The sequence below is a fragment of the Cryptomeria japonica genome, chromosome 7 (genome assembly GCF_030272615.1).
Source record: "Cryptomeria japonica chromosome 7, Sugi_1.0, whole genome shotgun sequence".
Classification (NCBI taxonomy): Eukaryota; Viridiplantae; Streptophyta; class Pinopsida; order Cupressales; family Cupressaceae; genus Cryptomeria; species Cryptomeria japonica.
This window is the reverse complement of record NC_081411.1, coordinates 124,372,997-124,395,402: the sequence shown is the minus strand read 5'-3', so window position 1 is coordinate 124,395,402 and position 22,406 is coordinate 124,372,997. Positions and strand designations below refer to the sequence as shown.

At 34.3% G+C, this 22,406-nt stretch overlaps 2 protein-coding genes across 2 annotated transcripts; both read right to left on the bottom strand.

Annotated features, from left to right (window-relative positions):
* Positions 1-20,260: 20,260 nt before the first annotated feature.
* On the bottom strand, positions 20,261-21,438 carry LOC131856505 (AAA-ATPase At3g28610-like; the record flags this gene model as incomplete). Its single annotated transcript, XM_059208315.1, has 1 exon — positions 20,261-21,438. A coding segment is annotated over one exon (705 nt), but the record flags the coding sequence as incomplete, so codon positions are not given.
* Positions 21,320-21,987, bottom strand: LOC131056313 (AAA-ATPase At3g28540-like). Its single transcript, XM_057990668.2, has one exon. It carries the CDS (start codon positions 21,949-21,951, stop codon positions 21,442-21,444), a length of 510 nt encoding a protein of 169 aa, XP_057846651.1. The 5' UTR covers positions 21,952-21,987; the 3' UTR covers positions 21,320-21,441.
* Between the last annotated feature and the right edge of the window lie 419 nt (positions 21,988-22,406).

Below are 22,406 nucleotides of genomic sequence, written 5' to 3'. Positions count from 1 at the left end.
CAGGTGTGTAGCTGTACTTTCAGATTCAGGCTCCATTTGTAGAGGCAGAAAAACCCTTTTCATTTCATAGATTTTTTGGAGGATCGTGTACATTTCTGCCACGGTTCAGACAACTTTTCCTCAAACTCACAAGGTGACTTCATCTTGACATATTACTGCCAGATCTAGGTGCACAAATTCATCCCATATTCTGATCTTAAGTTATAATCAGTTCTTTGTCACTTTTGCAATACATAATTCAATCAATTCCTTTCCATTTCAAATAGGAAGAGGGGATTAGCTTATCATTCCCATTTCAAATAGGAAGAGGGGATTAGCTTATCATTCCCATTTCACTCAGAATTCTATCTTCTTCTTTGAAAGTTGAATCTAGTGAATTATCCTCTCCTCTTCTAATATAAATAGGTGAAAAGTGTTTGAAGGGAAATCCGTAGTGAAACTCTCATCTCTCCTTGGAGGGAAAGTGATGCGGAGCCTTGTGTCAACTTCTTTATCTCACTCAAATGACTTAACCGATTTCCAATTTCAATGGCTTAACTAAACATGAATAAGGGGTTCAACACACCTATAACACCTTGACATAAGACTCCACATACCCAAGTTGATCGGTTCAGTCCCCAATACACCAAAACAACACTTAACCGGTTTATTCCTACTAGCCCTTCAAACAGGTATTTGCACATAACTCAAAAAATTTCCAAAACACTTAACCAAAAAATTATATTTCCTGATACCCTTTTGGGAGTACAATAACATAAGTCAAAATTAGGTATGAATCCTTTGGACAAACTGTATGGACCAGTACCTTGCAACTTTTCAACTAGGCCCAACTAGCCCACTTTTCCAAAGGAACACCCCTTAGACCACAACTTCAGAACTTCACACCCAAAAACAATGTTAAGAAATGTTTCAAAACAAAATATTTTTCAGGTTTTTAACTGTATGGACCAGTACCTTGCAACTTTTCAACTAGGCCCAATTAGCCCACTTTTCCAAAGGAACACCCCTTAGATCACAACTTCAGAACTTCACACCCAAAAACAATGTTAAGAAATGTTTCAAAACAAAATATTTTTCAGGGTTTTAGGCAGTTCCATGCCCATTTACCTATTCAAAAATAAAACCCTCACTTTTAGAAACCCAAACCTAGGGCTTTCCTAATCTCTCACTTCCAGTCACTTCTAGAACCAACCAAAGGATCCAACACCATTAAAATAACTTGTGTTGACATAATCCATCATAAAATTCTGCCCTTATTCAATGAAAACTCTTAGACTAATACATGACACCGATTATGCTCTTTGTCAACTTGTGACTCATCACCCCTAAGGTATCCTCCTTATGCATTTATGTTCTCTCCTACATTCTCAAAGTTAGAAACACTTATCTTACAACGTATTAGACCCATTCCACAAGCCACAATTATTACATAAATTAAAATGGATCAGATTTACAAAATGACTCTCAAAACCCCACTTAAACTGTCAACTACAACAATTTATAAAACATTAAAAAATAAATTGATCAAATTTGAATAGAACTATATGCCACCAATTGGAAAAGGAAGGTAATTCAATGGAGATTCATAAAAAATCAAAAGATAGTGTCATTCAATGCCTCTTGGTATGGAAAACAATCCAAACTTAGACCGGTAGAGTTCAAATTCAGGGAATTTTCAGAACTTCAATGCTTTTTTGCCTTTTATCATCAAATTACAAATATTCCTCTTTTCTTTGAGGGAATGTGACATATTTATACCCCCAAAACCTATTAAACTGACTCAACCAACTTTTAAACTCCATGTAACCGTTGGAGACATAAAACTGCACTTTTACAAAGGAAAGTTGCTCATGACAATATTTGTCAAAAATGACAACTTTCAACATTTTGCTAAATCACAACCTTAAACACATTGAAATAGGTCCAAATAGACATGAAAGGACCGTTGGAACCAAATATTACATTATTACATCAATTTGACCCATTTTGACTCATTTGCACAATATTGGCGAAATCAGGACCTTCCTAAGACCATCTAGACAACTCGATTACATAAATGGTCAAATGACCTTATTACAATGCTATTGGTCTTATTAGACCTTATTTGAAACCATCTAAAACTCAAAATTTTTATATTTGACCCCATATAGGTCATTGGAATCAGGAGGTACACATAGTTCACTTGGTGCTCCTGCACGAGAAAGGGTAGCTTTCCTCTTGATCTCTCATTCACATTTCATCATATTATATTTTGGTGAACTCGATGTCTTGCATAATTTCCTTTTAATAAAATTGCTTTTTTTTCATTTGCAAGTTTAATTTTTCTACAAACTTAGTTGTTAAATCGTTAAAAACCCTAGTTTTTTCAAATTAAAATTGAACTTGTGATTTGTAAACATTGCTTGTGGTTATTTTAGATCTAAATATTGTCTTGTTTATCAAATTCAATTTCTTCATTGTCTTGTTCAATTTGTAAATCAAATTTACAAAATTAAGAGGTTACTTGTTAAAACCCTAATTTTTAAAAATCATCTTGAACTTGTGCAAAAATTGGATTTCCATTTAATTTTCAGATTTCCAATTGTTCTCAGACTTGTCTTCATTCCTACAATTCAAATTTTCAATTTCCCCCCTTTTTCCCAAAATTCCAATTTCAAAATTAAGTGGTTAGGTAATAAAACCCTAATTTTTAAATTTAATTGGATTTTGTGCAAATTTCAAATCAATTTCATTCACATTCAGATTTCTAAACATTTTCCAAGGTATCTCGATCCATTAGGTTTGACCTTTTTCAAAATTGCAATTCAATTCCCATTTTTCTTCAAAACCCTAATAGGGTCCTTTTTTTTAACATTTGCGCCTTCATTTCACACATCTAGAGGTTGTAAAATTCCTCAATTTTTTGGGGTTAGATTTGAAATCATTGTAATAGTCATCCCTGAAAATTTCAAAAAAAGTTGGTGGGACAATGTGTGTTCCCGCCATGGTCCTCGACTTTTTTTCCGAAATTTCGGGAGATTGTTATGACTGTATTTAAGAGCCTAAATTTAGAAGATTGTTTGATTTTGTCAATTTTTGATCCTTCTAAAATCAGAAATACCTCCAAAATTCAACATTTCAAATTCAAGAAATTTTTTAAAATTAAGAGGTTAATTATAGTCTGTCCTGATTTTTTAAAAATTTTGATTTTAAAATTAAGTGGTATCCCCTTGGCCCTAATTTTAAAATTCTAGTTTCCTTTCATTTTTGGAAATTGTGTCATTCTCTTCCCCCAATAAAGTTCAAATTGTGTAATCATTATTTTCTTAAATTTTGCATTAATCAATTTTGTTAGCTTTGCTCCAAAATTTAAAATTCAAATTTTCCCTCTAGTGCATGAGTTTTACCACTATTAGTCCTACCTATCCTATCCCTGTTAGACGAAGTATTAAAATTAAGGCTTCCCAAGGTTTAATTACCGACGAGATGGAGCCTAATTTAGGTGACTTCTTTAATAAGGATCATGCTAATTCTTCCCATCTTAATCATGTCCCTATTCATCCCATTGATGAATCCCATGATGAAGAAGAAGCTTTAAATAGGGTTTCTAGGGATCAACTTTCCACATTGGATAATCAATTTGATAATTTTCAACAATGGATGTCCCAAGAATATCCTAATAGTGAAGCTCTTCCATTAATTGAAGGCCTTAAACACATGATTCAGAGTGATAAGAATGGAATTGATATATTGCGTGGCATTGCATATATTGTTGATTCTAATGTCATGCATATCAAGAGTTGTGCCGAAACCCTAGGTTATTCACAACCTCCAACACAAGTCAATCCTTCTATTCCTTTGACTACTCTTGTGACTAGTATTCCTACTTTTACCTCCAATATCATGACTACTTCAACTCAAAATGTCATTCCTACAAACATTGGTCATGGGGTAAATCCCTCTTCTTCATTTAATCCTCCATCTTTACCTATGTCTTTCATAAGTATTTTTATTATTCCTCAAGCAATCAATGTGACACAAGGGGGCAATTGCTTCAGCAAATTTGTTCCTCCTTTAAGTGTCCCTTTTCCTACCCAATCATCACATATGCCTACTTATCATAATGTCCGACAACTTTATTCTCAGTCCATGCCTTCTTTCAATAACATCATACCACCTTCTCAATCAACTATGTCTAACATCAATTCTTCTACCGAGATGACAATTAACAATCTTGCTCAAATTGTGTCTTCCTTACAACAACAAATTGCTTCTATGAGTCATTCCAAGTTTAGTGTGCCCACCTTTGATGTTGCGAGCCCACTTTCTATTGATATTGTTAAAGACGTGCCACCTAAACATGTTGAGATCCCTCAATTGGAATTCTATAATGGAAAAGGTGATCCTCTTATGCATGTCAAAACATTTCAAATTTTGTGTACTGATTTTGCTTATGACCAAAGATTGCTTGCAAAATTGTTTACAAGAACACTAAGAGATAAGGCTTTACAATGGTATTTCTCTTTGCCTTCTTATTCTATCACTTCCTTTCAACAGCTGACAAATGCTTTTATCCAAGAATTTCAAAACAACATTGGTCCTAAAATCACTTTGACTGATTTAATGCATTGCAAACAAGGTTTTAGAGAAAAAGTGACTTATTTCATTGGTCGATATAAACATTTGTGTGCTCAAATTTCTTTTCATGTACTTGATAATGATATTAAAAGAACTTTCATTTCTAATTTACAAAAATATATCAGGGAAAAGATTCTTTTGTTTGAGTTTACTTCCTTTCCGTAGTTGTGCGCAACACTCTGCAATTATCAACTGGCTATGAGTCAAATGGAGAAATATACTCCTATGGCTTTGAGTGATAAGGGGGAGAGTGTTAAACAACTGTTTGCGAAGTTCAAAACAACAAAAAGATTCATCAAGTTCAAAGATACAAACAACAACCACAATGTGAATGCTACAACAGGCGTGCCTTCTATTTCTAAATTTTTCCAAAGAGAAAGACAGTTTACTTCCTTCAATGAATATTTACATAGTATTATGTCTCAGTTGTTGCACAAAAATATTATCAAACTTCCTCCTATAAAATAAATTGATCCTTCTAAACTTGCATCCCCTTATTTTGATAATAATTCATTCTGTCAATTTCATCGTCAACCTAGTTATGTTAATGAGAAATGTTTCGCATTGAAGAATAAAATTAAATATTTGATTGATAATAATACTATATCCGTGGCAGGTGTGAATGATAAAGGGAATAAATTAGTAGCTACTCCTAATCAAAATCTTAAGATTTTCACTGATCCCTTGCCTTCTCATACCTCTAACATTATTGAGATTGTGCCTAATTCTTTCTCTTCTGAAGAATTCACCTCTATGGCTCCAAACTTGGTTAATATGGTAGAAACACAAGATATGCCTAAGGATCCTTGTATTACATTTGACCCTAGCGAGACCATTAGAGCACCCGATGGCCCTTTATACATAGTTGTGAAGGTTAAGGATATCCCTTGCCATGGTGCCCTGATTGATCCCTCTTGCATGATTAATATCATAACTGAAGAGTATCTTTTCACTTTATGATTGCATAAACCAATTTATGATGCTTCTAATGTGGTTGTGAATTTATTTGATGGCTTCTCTTGTCCTACCATTGGTTTTATCACCCTTCCTATTGAAGTTCATACTAAATCCATGGATGTTGACTTTTTTATCATACCCTCTTCCGAGCAATTCCATGTGAAGTTGGGCTATCCTTGGCTATCTTCCATGAAGGCTATTTCTTCTCCAATACACAAGTGTCTGAAATTTCTTCATAATGGAGAGATCATAACCGTGAACCATAGCTTATTTTGTCCATCCGAAAGAAGCCCTAGTGTTCCTTGTGATTTTTTTTTGGCCTAAACAATTTCAATCTCTTCCATCAAGGAGCGATGCTCTTTTTCAATCTTATAAAAAATGGAAGAAATATATGATCCTATCCTTAAGTCAGCCTAGATACCCAACAATTGACATTCCTATTATTCTTCAAGATGAGGTTCTTCCCCTCACGGATAGAACTAATATCCCTCCTAAGGAAGATCTTCAACCTATTCCTATGGATGTGACTTTACCTTCTCTTAAGGAGAGCAACAATATTTTTCCTAAGTTTAGACCTATACCTCCTCCTCATGACGGACCTGGTCTCCTTCCTACACCTAATATTCCTCCTTTCTATGGCACAGTTCCACCTCCTTCCTCTTATTGAGAGAAGAGGCCCACTTCTCCTCTTGTTCAACCAAAATGACCTCAACTTATACCTTCAACTATCCAAGAGATAAACATTCCTACTTTTTCAAGTGTTCCTCCTCACTCTCAACCTTCCACTATGACTTTACAAAATCGTTGTGTAAGAGAATGCCGATGAAGACGCCGTACTCAAGCTCACGAATTTGTCCCTCAAAATACTCAATCTCCTCTGACTTTGGCAGTTGACATGATTCCCTTTTCTCCCAAATAAGATGTTCAACCTACATCTCCAAATCATAAGTTGCACAAAACATGTGATGGTTTTACTCCTATTCATGTTTTTGCTCCTCTTTCTCTAAACTTTGATGAAGAAATGGGTAAAAATTTTATTCATAATGGCAATACAACTCCTAATGCTTCTGATAGTGAGTATGAATATGTTGATGTGGACAAGAATTTATCAAGTGAATTTTCACAAACCCTAATCCTAGCTCATAGAATCAAACAAAGTGACTTGCAACATGAGCATAGTCCTTGTTTGGATCTTGTGATAGCTCCATCTACTGTGATCGATGTCACTCCTCTGGTGTTTTACTCACCTTCCAGAAATAGTGATCAACAAGATCGGGAGGCAAATGTCATGCTAGATTAGCAATATTAGCATTGTAGATCATCTTGAGCTCTTTCCTTTCTTGCTCTTTTGTGACCATTCTTCTATTGTTCCCTTAATGTCTACTTGGGGACGATGCAAAGCATTGAGATCTTTTCTTGGTCTCTTTCATGTTGACTCAAAAGACATCCTCTCTTCCCTTTCTTCTAAGGTAGTGTCCTTCTTTGGGGAATGACAATTATTATATTCACATATACATACATGATATACATGAGTTATCATACATCATACTGACCCCATGAAAGTAACATTGCCTCATGTTTTGTGTTCATTATCCTTGGGTTTATTCCTCAATTGGGGGCTAAATCCTTGCGATAATGTGCTCCCTCCCTTCTCTTTCTCCTGGGTGTATCATACCTTAAAGAAATCGATCCCAATAAGGCACGTGCAATCGCTTTAACATGGGTGCATACACTCCACTCGTATTTTCCTTCTTGATACTTAGAACTACTTATTGAACTTTGTTTTTCTTTGTAATATTTGGTATCCTTGCTTTCATGACTCATAGTGAAGAGAACTTTGCTACTTGCAGTCATGGTTCTCCCCTTCTCAATCTTCCCTTTTAATTTGTCAATCAAAGTCGTAAGATCCTAAGTCCACTGGGGGCTTGGTGCATCTTGCCCCCTTGACGTGGTAAAAGTCTTTCATTCTTGTTTCCTTGTACTTTACCGATAGTATTGGCATACGCTCATACTCCCGCTAAAGTGGGGGCTAAATGTAGTTTCATAAAATTGCGACCCTAGAAATTTTCAATCACATTAGGGTCATCATGCACACGATATCAAATCCTCTAGCTTGATCGGAGACCAAAGATTGCTCAACTCTCTGTATCAACTTCTTTCTTGGCCTTTGCACCACCTTGTCTCCACTTTGCCCTAGAGAAAGGGGTAGGACATGGGCATGGTGCCCCTATCCCCCCCAGGACAGGGGTGCCACGCCCTGTCCCCCCTAGGACAGGGGCGTGGTGCCCCTGTCCCTGCCCTATTTTGAGGCAGGAACTTTTTCCTAGAGCATGGATTGTAGGTTGTGCAGTGAGTGGAAAAACTCCCCCGATGTCGGCCTATGACAAAAATTAAATTCAGCAACATGTATTTAAGGGGAATTTGTCCTCTCATTTGCATAAGTTCAATAAGCTGGATAAGATTGGAGTGGGTCAAGTTGCATAAGTGATCAAGCATTCAAGAGAATTCAAGAACTCAAGAGAATTCAAGCATTCAAGCATTCTTTTCCAACATTGAGCATTCTCAAATCTCCCTTCAAGGCTAGGTGTTGCATTCAAGTCAAGGATTCAACCATTCAAGAGGAGTTTGATTCCAACATTCAATTCCACACAAGTATTTCTATCAACATTGCTACCACAACCTCTGTTGAGGTGATTTACAATTCAGTCTTTCATTTACATCTACTTGTAAGTACTTTCTTTCATTACTTGGTTAATCCCAAAACTGGGGTTTGACCTAAAGGCAAACCCCCAATCCAAACCCATTTTCCTCTCTTTTCTGTGTGTAGGTTGTAGGTCCGCAACTGTACTTTTGGATTCAGGCTCCATTTGTAGAGGTGGAAAAACCCTTTTCGCTTCGTGGTTTTTTCGGAGGATCGTGTACATTCCCTCCATAGTCTGGGAAACTTTTCCTCAAATTCGTAGGGCGACTTCATCTCGACATATTACTACCAGATCCCAGTGCACAACTTCATCCCATATTCCAATCTTAAGTTATAATCAATTCTTTGTCACTTTTTCACTACATAATTCAATCAATTCCTTTCCATTTCAAATAGGAAGAGGGGATTATCTTATCATTCCCATTTCACTCAGAATTCTATCTTCTTCTTTGAAGGTTGAATCTAGTGAATTCTCCTCTCCTCTTCCAATCTAACTAGGTGAAAAGTGTTTGAAGGGAAATTTGTAGTGAAAATCTCATCTCTCCATGGAGGGAAAGGGTAGTTTTCCTTTGGATCTCTCATCCACATTTCACCACATTACAAAAGATAAAATCGGTAAATTGATAAAATGAAAATATAAATTATACTCTTCTTAATGGAAGCAAATCCCTATTGCAAATGATTTAAAATTGGTAAAATTTGGTAAGATGAATGCACCTAGATAATAGATACACCCACAATGTAACAAGATAGATTGTATGCAATGATAAAATGGAGAATAAGATAAAGAGAAGATAAGGCATGTAGCCAAAACCCTCCCTTCGAGTTGCGAGCATGATGGAGATTGAGATGTATGTGTGTTGGTAAGATCTTTGAGAGATAGTTATAGCTTGGTAGTGTGTCCAAGAGAGTAGGAGAACAAGAGAGAAAGAGAGCAAGAGTGTAGTATGAGAGCCAAGAGCCAAGAACCCCAAAAGGGAACCCTTTCAAATGAGCTAGGAAAAGGTTTTTAAACCCGAAAGAGGTGTGGAGATTCGTTATGGCTGAAAATGAGGCAAAGGACACGTGTTGGCCAACGTCCAACTCTCTATAGGATTCTAGATTCCATGAAGTTATCAAGACATTCAGGCAGCGTGAGGACGTCCATGTGTCGTGCCTTCGCCCCACTAGAGATAAGCCCAAAGAGGGTTTTAAGGCACACATAGGCACTTTGTCTTTAGAGCTCAAGATGCCAAAACAATGAAATTTTGATCATGAGTTTTCCATTAATGCACTAGGCGCCATGCGTAAGTGTCCTAAATGCATCTGGTGTGATTTAGGACACTACAATCCCAATTTATCTTCTAATAAATATTAAATACATATTTAATTATATGATTATTTCATAATGGGTTGGTAAAGGAAATAGTTTATGCATGATTATTTTCATTATGTTGAATCATAACAATAACAAAATCTTAGGATTAAATAGAGGTGAAGAGATTAAAGGAATTGTAATTCAAACTTATGATAATGATTGGTATATTTTAAATGACCTCTTTGATTTTAACACATGGTTCAATTATATTCTCACCACATGTGACTGTTGTTTCACTCATTTCCTCAGTCAAAGTAGGGAAAATGAGAGGATTACTAGTTCCATGATTCGTCATAACATCCTAAGTGAAGGTTAGTACCAAAATAATTATCAAACTTAATTTATGATATTATAATCATCTCTACAAAATGCAATAGTTTCTCTTCCCTTTATAGGTTGGCTTCTTCAACACATGATAGGTCCATTTGATTATTTGGGAAGGCAAAGACATTTTTAATAAGAATAGAATGAATGAATTAGATGCAAGAAAGAGTAGTTTCATGATTTTTCATAACATCACAAGGGAAGGTTAATACCCCCAAAAAAATCAAATTTAATTTATGACATTATAATTATCCCTACAAAGTGCAATAATTTATCTTCCCTTTACAAGTTGACTTCTTCAACATATGATAGGTGTGTGTGTGAAATGTGGATCATATCTGTTTTTGTATCTAAATACACAACACTTCAATTAAGTCATTAGATGCATGGTTAGTAAATCTGTAATTAATAATAAACAATAAACCATCACAAAGCGACCTATTGCCTTCTAGTAGATGCGAGTTTAATCTTGCTCTCAGATTTTAAATGCAATACCAGTGACTAGACAACAATCTAAACGAAGGATTTAATCTATATGAGCATAAGATTGAGCTAAATGAATGCAAGATTAAGCTAGATGGATGCAAGATTAATCTAACATGATTTAAGCAATATTAAGCTACATGATTTAATAAGGATGCAATAACTAATATGTAAATATCTGAATGCACAAATCTTAATGAATCTAAAGCAAAAACAACATAATAACAATATATTCTCTAGGATCCTTGAATGAGAGATGAAGGCTGAATTTATAAAAAAATCAGAAAGAAATCAATGACTGAGATCTAATTATGATGAGCGGTCAAGATTTTCCAAGAAGAAGCACAATCTAGGTGAACTGATGTGATTGGCTTCTTTTATTAGTTTTAAAGAAAATTGAACTAAAATTAAGATAAAATCAGAAAAAATTGATTTATTCTCTATTTTATTCAATTTTGAGATTTAATTTTTCTAATTGCTTTCTTTGAGATTTTTCTTCAATTTTTAATTTGATTTTCAAGATTATCTCCATTTGATTTCTTTTCTCAATTTATAATTCTTTTTTTCCCAATTATTTTCTTTTATGATTTGTTTCCTTTTTTGAAGATTTGTGCTCATAATTTCCAATTCCTCTTTCATGATTTGTTTCCTTTTTTGAAGATTTGTGGCAATTTTTATTTATTATTCAAATAAATTCCTCTTTTTGATGATTTAATGGAAAATTGATTTATTTAATTAAATATACTAGGATATATTTAATAAAATAAATAAGATAATTGTTTAAAATGATTTACTTGGAATGATTTAATTAATTAAATAAATATGTAATTAATATTGAGTGATTAATTTGCCATGTGACATTGATGATTTAAGAAATTCATTGTGTGGTCAAGATTAATTTGAATTGCCTTTGGTTAGGGCCTTGGTGATGTTGTCGAGATTAGGGGCCCATGGTTTAGGTGACCATTTTTAGGGTATTACATTTTCCCCTCTTTGAATTGATGTGCGAGTAGCGCGTTGATTCAAAGAAAATTTTGATGTCTAGGAGATACCGGTTCTGAACTTGATTGATCATGAATCAGATGAAGAGCAAGGTATTCAATTTGTTTTGAAGCGATGAAAATGAATAGATTTATTAAAGAAATACCAATCTTGAACTTGATTGAACTAGGATTGATGAAGAGCAAAGATACTGAACTTGAACTTGATTGATCAAGAAGTGGAGCTTACCGATCTAGAACTTGATTGAACTAGACACAGTGAGTGAAGATAAAATCGATCTTGAACTTGATGGATCAAGACACGATGAGTGAAGATAAACTATCCAGCTTGATTCGATGCGATGAAACTGAACACTTGCTTAGATTGAGCGTGTGATCAAAGATACTCTTTAAACCCTTTATTGAGTTTAAACAAATAATCATCTTGATGAAAAGTGATCAAACTGATTAACATTAAGAGATTGATTTAGATGAAGACAATATCAGCTTGATTTGGTAGGAAATTGATATGCCCCTAGAGATTGATTTGATTTAGATGTTCGAGAAATCTCAACTTGATATAAAGCGATGAAGCTGAGATGCCCCTAGTGATAAGGTTTTATTTGATGTTCCGTAAAGATTAGTTGCTCAACTTGTAATGAAGATTTTGAAAGAAATTCTCAACTTTGAGGATGTGATCACTGATGATGATGATGTCATAAGTATGCCCCCTCGGGAGAGAAATCGAAAGATTGACAAGTTGCGTAGTGATTTCAAGCAATTTTTGGCGATGATAACTATTTGAGCACAAAGATTGATGTTGAAGAATTAAAATCAGAGTTGATTTGAGAATTTAATTGAGATTTAGCGTAGATTAATGAGAAATTTAGCACAAAATGATTTGAAAATTGACTCAAGGATGAAATTGCTTAGTGGTCAATGTCGTGAAATTTTGACTAGAGAAGTGATGTCAAATTTTGATTTCGATCCTGAAAATGGACTTGGGATAGTCGATTTAGCTTAGGATATAAGTTTTACGTCCATCAGAGCAAGTTTGAAAATTAGGGTTTGGGCTATATAAGGGGTTCAATGTATCATTATCAATTTTATATGATTCTTTCTCCGATGAGACATTGTATTTGACAATCGATATCATTTGTACTCTTGGACACTAAGAGTATGATGAGATATATATGAGCTCTTGATTTGATTTCATCGTACTTGTGTTGATTGATTATGAGATGCCTTTCTATGTGCTTTATTCTATATGTATGCATATCTTTTCAATATGGGTGTATGCAATAGAGATGTGTATGGATGTTGTTTTCTTATTTCTTTTGATATGCAAATAAATGATGAAAATGAGTAATGAGTAATGCAAATGTTTATTTTTCTTCATGCAATAATATGAATGCAAATAAGTAATAATGAAATGTATGGATCTATATAAGATGCTTATGTATGTAGCTAACGTCTCAATACACAAGTACTCAATCAGAGAAATGATGATGAAAAAGAGACCACTTAGCTGAGAAATGACGATTGCTTTAAACTCTCATTCAAAAGATAAAGAGATCATTGTTATCATGCCAAAATCACTTTAAATGCATAAAATTTAGAATGAATGCAACCTATACATAGTCACTGGATTTGGAATGTTTATAGATTGCACATTAAAAAAATTCCCTCAAAATAGACAAATAAATGATGCCAACCTCGCTGTAGCATACAAATAAGCGGAGTCGAGGTATGTGTGGCGATTTCACCTTGATGTGAAGGCACTTATCGCAGACACCCAACCGATTAGATGTTTCCAGATCATCGGAATCACTCCTACAAGCAGAAAATAAAGAAAAGTATTATGCCCCTAGTCCTTGTACCTCTTAGTCAAGATAGACTTCCTTGAGTTACTCAGAGGGAATAATGAGCGAAAGCTAATATAAAAGACAACATACAAAGAAAATGTCATCATAGCTCAAACACTTTGAGTTGTTGTTTTCAGTTGTTCTTGTTTTGCATGTTTCATAGTGTGCCAGTGATCAAAACTCAGTATAAGGTAGGAGAGAGATGACTGACTCAGAGTGAACGATCCAGACTTGACTGACACAAGGATGACTTGGTTGAGCTCCCAAGGGCTTTAAGATTGAAGTGTCCTAGGACTATAATGTTGATCGATTGCAAGCCATGAGGGTTCCAAAAGAGCCAGGTGTCACAAATGCGACTAAAAGATATGTACAAGCGAAAACAAAGATGCAGTACTTTAGTACAAGAGATAAGACTAACCTGGATGACATTGTATGTCATTATTTTGATTTGATCATTGATATGAATGTCTGGTTTCAAAGAGTAAGTACTTCGTATAAGACCGATCTATTTGGTTTCGAGTGCACCCTTCCTTATATAAGACCCTTCCAGAGTAAGTACCCCCGTATAAGACCATTTTTAGGGTATGGATTGTTGCTGAGAAGTTTTAGGAGATGAAGGCATTATGGAAGGGACGGAGGCCACCTATGGAGCCTTGATAGACATAGGTTCATAATTTTGATTATTCTTAGAAGTAGTTCCTTCTTTTTCTTTAGGTGAGTCATTAGGATCTTCAATTTTAATAACACCATTATCAATGAGATCTTGAATCTTATGTTTTAATTCCATGCAATTTGAAGTCTTATGTTCATTTTGTCTATGATATGCACAATACTTATTCAAAAATTCACATCCCCATGTGGTCTTTTTAGGCAATATGATAAGATTATGCTCAAGAAGCTCTTTCTAAGTCGACTCAATAGATTGCCCCAAAGGTGTAAACTGTCTATCTAGAGGATATTTGGAGGAAATGCCTTTATGTCTTGGTGAAGGTGTCTTGTGAACTCGTTTGAGATTTGGCTTTTGATTGTCAATTATTTGCTAGTTTTTGATTGTCAAATCATATAATCATTTTAGCATTCCTTGAAGTTTCTCACTCTTGATATCATGCATTTTTTTTTCAAATGGAGTCATTGATTTATTTTGTCGGATTTTCATGTCATATATTTGTTTCTTGATATCTTGAATCATTTGAGCCAAGGTAGTCATGGGAATTGGAGCTAAGGTAGCCATTTACAGTTGATAGAAAGAGGTGTTACAGATGTCAAGGTGAGATCAAAGCTAGTTGTTCATTGAGGCTAGAGGTTGATGTTCAAACTTATGCGGGTGAGATACACTGACTCCGATTTTGAGTCAAGGCTAAGTAGCCTAAGTGATACTCAAGAGTGAAGTTTGGACAATAGATTGGTTGATTGGATTAGGTTTATTGAGCTAGCTAAGAGATAACCCATAAAATTGTGCAACACAGCTGCAGAAGGTACACTATCAAGATTGTTTTATGCTCAACATTATGATGACTAGTTTTATGCTCACTATAGACTGGTTTAGGCAAGTTTGACTGTTCTAGACTGACAAAATCAAGAATTCATATGACAAAGTTTTCAGACCTAGATGACAGTTTAGAAGTTTCCAAATGATAAAGATAGTTTTTCGTACGAGTTGCTGCCTATGCTCAGACAACAGTTTAGTACTTCTTAGACGAAAAACTATGAAGGGTGACTATGACTTGTACGACTCGAGAATGGACATACAATGAGTTTTGACAAAGTTTTGATCACTGACCTGGTTTTTCAGTTTCAGTTTGATGTTTCAGTTTCAGGGATGAAAACATAGAAAACATGCAATATATATAATAATTCCAAGCACAACACACTAACCCTACGAAATTTGTCTTAGAGAAGAAAACCTTTTCTTATTGACTTAGGTACACACCCAATAGCTAATCAGAATACGACCACTGAGTCTCATGCAATGGATTCTCAATGCCGTATTAGCAGACTCCAAATGCTAATGGGGGCACAATATGACAAGTGTCTTGGGAGAGTTACTATCTCTCTTGCACAAAGATTATCCCCCTTTCGGAGGTGAATCAGGTGTCTTCTATCTTATAGTTCTTAGTCAGGAATTCTGTTCGAAATTAACCCTTGAAGTCACACAAGCATGATTGAGGCCTATAGCCCGACAAGGTACCAAAACAAGTTGTAGTCACGTAAACATGATTGAGACCGCGAGGCCCTACAAAATGCCCGATATGAGAGATCTTGAAGAGAAAACTCAAATAATCCCGTCCTTTGAGACTTTAATCACCAGAGGCCTATTTATTATAGTGAGTTGGAATGCTCAGGTCCAACTGTACTCACTTGGGTCATTCTCATAGGGTGATTACTTTTTCCCACTGTGATAGGCCCGCTAAAGGTATACAAATCTCAAAATTTAGAAAAAACTTCGAGGGTCTAGATTTTTGATTGTCTGTAAAACACAAGAGAATACTCTCCTACCTCTTAGATTTTTATGAAAACACAAAAGACAGATTTGTTCATTAACCAAATAGAAACTTAAGATTTGTTCATTAACCAAATAGAAACTTAAGTGCCTAAGAGAATACTAAATGAAAAATGTTTAGGTGATTCTCCTTAGGCAACCTGGAAGAACAATGCATTAGTAGTCATTTTGCTTTTGATTCTTTGACAGGCATATGTTTGATTGATATATACTTTGACAAGCGTTATGCAAACATGAAAAGCCCCAAATTAGTTGCCAAAATAACATAAAAATTAATCAAAAGAAAATTCTAGCATGCAAACTGTAAATTAAACTAATCTAACAAGAATTTCCATTTTTTATGACTATCCTAGTTATGATAGTTTTGATAGTACTTCACTCTGTCATTCATAACGTTCAAACCAGAAATCATTAGGCAAATCACTTCAGTGGAAATGTGGACAACTTGGTTTGAAACAACATATACGGTTCAATACAAAGTTATGCCCTCCGAACAAAGACAATTTTTGACTATCACAAAAGAATAAGTAAAATGATAGTACTGCACTCTGTCATTCATAACTTTCAAACCAAACATCATTAGGAAAATCGCTTTGGTGAAAATGTCTAGAACTTGGTTTTAAATAACATATAAAACATGGTTTAGATCCAACGGTTCAATAAAAAGTTATTCCCTCCAAAAAGAGACCATTTGCTATTGTCACAGAAGAACAAGCAAAAAGAAAGATTTTTATTTGCAAATTTAACACATGTTTATTAGTTATAAAAACCAAGCATTAAACTTGTTCAAGAAATATTAGAAATCTTGTAGTTGTGGGTTCGAGCCCCACAGTGGGCACCAAAAATATGTGTCTGAAATGTGGATCATATGTGTATCTGTATCTGAATACACAACACTTCAATTAAGTTATTAGATGTATGGTTAGTAAATCAATAATTAATAATAAACAATAAACCATCACAAAGCAACCTATTGCCTTCTAGTAGATGCGAGTATGTTTAGTCTTGCTCTCAGATTTTAAATGCAATACCAGTGACTAGACAACAATCTAAACGAAGGATTTAATCTATATGAGCATAAGATTGAGCTAAATGAATGCAAGATTAAGCTAGATGGATGCAAGATTAATCTAACATGATTTAAGCAATATTAAGCTACATGATTTAATAAGGATGCAATAACTAATATGCAAATATCTGAATGCACAAATCTCAATGAACCTAGAGAAAAAACAACATAATAACAATATATTCTCCAGGATCATTGAATGAGAGATGAAGGTTGAATTTAGAAAATTCAGAAAGAAACCAACGACTGAGATCAAATTATGATGAGCGGTCAAGATTTTCCAAGAAGATGAAAAATTCAGGTGAATTGATGTGAATGGTTGCTTTTATCAGTTTTAAAGGAAATTGAATTAAAATTAAGATAAAATCAGAAAAAACTGATTTATTCTCTATTTTATTCAATTTTGAGATTTAATTGTTTTAATTGCTTTCTTTGAGATTTTTCTTCAAATTTTAATTTGATTTTCAAGATTATCTCCATTTGATTTCTTTTCTCAATTTTTAATTCTTTTTTCCCAATTAATTTCTTTTTTGATTTGTTTCCTTTTTTAAAGATTTGTGCTCATAATTTTCAATTCCTCTTTCTTGATTTGTTTCCTTTTTTGAAGATTTATGACAATTTTTATTTATTTTTCAAATTAATTCCTCTTTTTGACGATTTAATGGCAAACTAATTTATTTAATTAAATATACTAGGATATTTAATAAAATAAATAAGATAATTGTTTAAAATGATTTTATTGGAATGATTTAATTAATTAAATAAATATTTAATTAATATTGAGTGATTAATTTTCCATGTGACATTGATGATTTAAGAAATTCATTGTGTGGTCAAGATTAATTTGAATTGCCTTTGGTTAGGACCTTGGTGATGTTGTCGAGATTAGGGGCACATGGTTTAGGTGACCATTTTTAGGGTACTACAATAGGTCGATTTGATTATTTGGGAAGGAAAATGCATTTTTAATAAGAATATATTGTATGAATTAAATGCAAGAAAGAGCACATGGTTCTTCTTCATTCTCTTCTTCTACACGTCATTCTTCTAGAGGTTGGGGTAGAACTACTTGTCCCTCACATTTTAGACTTACTACTTTTGGAATGACACATTCATGTGATTTTGGCACTTCTTTCCTTTTTACTACCAAAATGTTGCATTAGGTATTTCTTTCTCTCAATCAACTTCTTTGTATCTCTATTGTTCCTTATATAATTTTCTACCCTTTTTTCCTAGATTATTGTTCATGCCATTTTTATTTGATCTATCAATTATAGTATTACGTAGTGTTAGCACTTGTCCATCTCTTAGTTGTTATCCACTTCACAATTGCACGAGTGTTGCATCTATGTGGGGTTTTTGTGTCTTCATTTCTATAGATTAGAATGTTCTTTTCAATACATGAGTTCCCTTTGATATTCAATATTGTGAGGATCAGCTCTTACTTGTTTGGATAAGCACTATGTTCACATCATAAGTATGGATCAACCATATCATAGTTGTTATACTTTATTTTTTCTTCCATTGAGTCATATTAAAATGAACCATAATAATAATTTCCATCTTAATAGCATTTAGTATAATCATCTTCATAAGTAATTTCTTCATATTTTCTCACTAAGAAGGCACTTATACATTTAAGTGTAACTAGTTGAGTTTCTTGTAATGCAATATTTGTTAGATGTTGTTGCTTCCTATGTTCAATAAAAATAGAAAAGTTAATTCTAATGAACTTATTTCCTATATGAAATACTAGGAGAAATGGGATATGGATATATGTGTATCATGGTACATTTATTCTTATATCTTCTACCACTAGGCATATTATTTATTTTTATTTGAGCTTTCTACAATTCAATTATTGCTAGAAGTTATTGTGCCTCCTATTTGAGTTTATCTAGCAACTCTTCATATTGTATCTATGTGACATACCAGAGAAGTGGAAATTTGGTTTTAAATGTGTGCATGATAGGGTATATCCTTATCTCTTTTACAAATAGTCATATCATTTATTTTCATTTTATAATTAAACCTATGCACTGCTCTATGTTTTTTAATTACAATTTTAGATTAATCATCAAAAGGGGATATGGATATATGTGTATCATGGTATTTATTCTTATCTCTTCTACCACTAGGCATATTATTATTTTTTATTTGAGCTTTCTACAATTCAATTATTGCTAGAAGTTATTGTGCCTCCTATTTGAGTTTATCTAGCAACTCTTCATATTGTATCTATGTGACATACTGGAGAAGTGGAAATTTGGTTTTAAATGTGTGCATGATAGGATATATCCTTATCTCTTTTACAAGTAGTCATATCATTTATTTTCATTTTATACCCTATCCTTATTTTTTTTACAAGAAGTCATATTATTTATTTTTAATTTATAATTAAACCTATGCATTGCTAAACATTTTTTAATTTACGATTTTAGATTAATCCTCAAAAGTATACATGTATTTGTATCTTGAACTCATTAACAAACTATTTCTACTTAATTTACTGTAAATAAAGAAAATGAAAGAAAAAATAAATTAAGAATTAAAAAACAAAAACAAAAAACAAACAGCCCTATAAAAAAATCTACAATTTAATCATGAGAGAAATTGCACTCAAAACCTTTGCTGAACTCAAGAAAAAAGAGATATTGCTTCAAAGTATGCATGTGGATTCTATCGATTTCTATTGCATTATTTGGATTATAAAAAATGACAAAATTCTATCAATTTCTGTAGCATTATTTGGATTATAAAAAATGACAAAATTCTATTACATTAAAATGTACATGATAAAATGATGAATAAGAGGTTGGCTTTATAGATTTTGAGGAATAGAAATAGATGGTTAAGATTAAATCCAGGATTGCATGGATAGGTAGTGATCATGGAGAATTGTGTATAAAAGTGAAACAAATTCCTGGTTGTGCTGATTGATTACATGAGGGAGTCAATTGATTGTTCAAGGAAATAGAATGATTGTATGAGTTACTTGATTTTCAGTGATTACATAAAGTAATAAATAGATTGATGAGTTAATTAATTTTAATTTATTAATTTGAAATAAAATATTACAATTTAATTATTTATTAAGTAGATAATTAAACAGTATAAAATGAAATTTGATATTTATTTCATTTATTAATAGATGACAGATATATAAATAAATAAATTATTTAATTAATTTAATAAATATTAATTTTAAATACCTTAAAAAGAAACTCTACATAAAATAAATACTCATTCTTCATTGCAATTTTCAAACCTAAATACTTTACTCATATCTAATTTTTAAAGAAATAACATTCAATTTGATACATCCAACTCTTTTAAAACTAAGTCAATTCATATTTTATGTGGAAAAAAGGTTAAAAAGTTTGAAAAAGGGATTGACTTAAGTCAACGGCTAAAATAATTTTTTTTGATGAGGTCCACACCTGCCAACACGACAGCTCAACAAGGACATGAAATTCGGGAGCTACGGAAGGCCTTCACAATAGTGTGTCTCCAATTTTTTTATTAACAAAGTTGATTCCAAAAAAATAATGACAGTTCTCAAGGTAGAAAAATAATAGAGTTACAGCTGTACAAAGTGTCTCCAGTTGACACAGATATTCTACTCAGTTGAAGATATGGAATTCAATGGACCTGCAGCCTCTGCATTTTTTTCGCCTTTTCCTCGAACACCGCTTGCGACAATGTTTTCTTTTGTCGGTGGTTTGAGACTCCACTTCCACATCTCCACAAGATTTGGGTAAAACTGGAAGCATTTCCCCATTTTCCTTAATCTTGGCATTCAGAGCACAAATCACATCATTCAGCGCTTCAGAAGGACTCTTCACTTTATTCATCGAAACCTCAATAATTTCTGCACTAGTCATTTCTGAGAATTCATCTTCTCCTCCACAGCTGCAAACAGAGGATGCTCCTCAACCTGTAAATAATTAAAGGCAAGAGATTTGAAAACGGGGAAAGTGCAGAAGGAGAGCAGGATGTGCATGTCCATCCGCCCACTTCTGAGAAGGGCAGGATCAAGCATTTCCTTGTGATTCGTTGTAAACACAATGATGTGCTCCTCCCCACAGCACGACCACAACCCGTCTGTGAAGTTGAGCAAACCAGACAACGTCAAGCTGCTATTGTTTTGGTCTTCTTGATCACCTAGACTAGGAAATGAACCCCTCGGAGCCAGATTGAGCGAGCAATCGATGTCCTCAATAACAATCAGAGATTTTTCTTTGGTCTGGGTGAGAAGCGCGCGGAGATCGATGTTATCACGCACTTGCGTGAGCTCTAGATCGTAGACATCGTATCTCATGTGGTTGGCAATGGCAGCGATAAGGCTTGACTTCCGTGTTCCAGGAGGTCCGTGAAGAAGGTAGCCCCGCTTCCAAGAACGGCCAATTCTTCTATAGAAGACACGTCCTCTGTTAAAGCGGTCGAGATCTCTGAGAATGGTGGACTTGAGCAGGGGATCGAGCGAGAGAGTGGAGAAGGTCGAGGAGTGTTTGAAGGGCACTCCTGTCCATCCTTCACCCCACCTAGGATCTCCGGTATTGGTATACAGTGTGAGATCTCTGTTGAGTCAATTAAGCTCTGCTGCCCGGTTTGCAATGAAATCGAAGTAAGCGCAGAGGAATTCTTTGCCCGGTTGTGCCGCTTTGAGAGTAAAGCAGCGCCTCTCGTTCATTGCATTCCCACCACCGCCTCCTCCAGCTGTGTGGGGCTCAGGTTGGGCTGTGTGAGTCCAGTATAGCCTGACTCCCCTGAAGCTGTCCTCCACTACCTCATCAAACGCTGGGCAGAACCCCAAATTGGAAGAGTTCCTGGCACGAAACACAGTCAGTCTTCGAGCACGGGTAATGCCATCCAAACTCTCGAGATAGCGTTCAATGTTGTAATAGAGCTCGTTCGCATTGACTGCAAGACTATCCTTGTATTCTGGAATTTCCAGATGGTAGTAGCGGGGACGGAAATAATCCTTGATAGATGATAGCCACTGCATTAAGATTTGGTGCAGGGGTTGGGGAAGAATGTTTTGCAGGAGAGTGAAAAGGCCAATAAGTGACCATATTTTTGCAATCAATTCCTCCATTCTCAAAAAATATGAAAGAGATCTGAGGCAGGTTTGTCTTTTTGGTTTGGAAAAATCCAGACAGAATTCTAATGGTATTGAGAGCGATTTAAAGTGGCGACTAGTGAAGAGACGGAGGCTTGGTGGGCCCGCTTCCTCGCCTGGATGCGTGCACAACAAGCCCACTGTTTGAATTTTTCAGAGTGTGAAGGTTCCAACACGCAAATTTATGGTTGACTTCGTATTTAATATAGCAAGCGTGGAAATGTTCAATGCCGGTTGAGCTTGACTGGTTTTGGTGAGAAAAGCTTTAAATGAATAGGCATATGGTGAGAAAAGCTTTAAATGAATAGGCATAAGTCTGCACAATGTATAGTAATCTAAGAAATGACATTAGATAAAACATGAAGATCAGAAGCATGTTATTTAAATATGGTAAATGTGTAAACATGATGATGAATAAAGACAAACTAATA

Excerpts from the sequence above, each read along its gene's own strand:
- LOC131056313 (XM_057990668.2), bottom strand. The coding sequence starts at position 21,951 with ATGGAGGAATTGATTGCAAAAATATGGTCACTTATTGGCCTTTTCACT.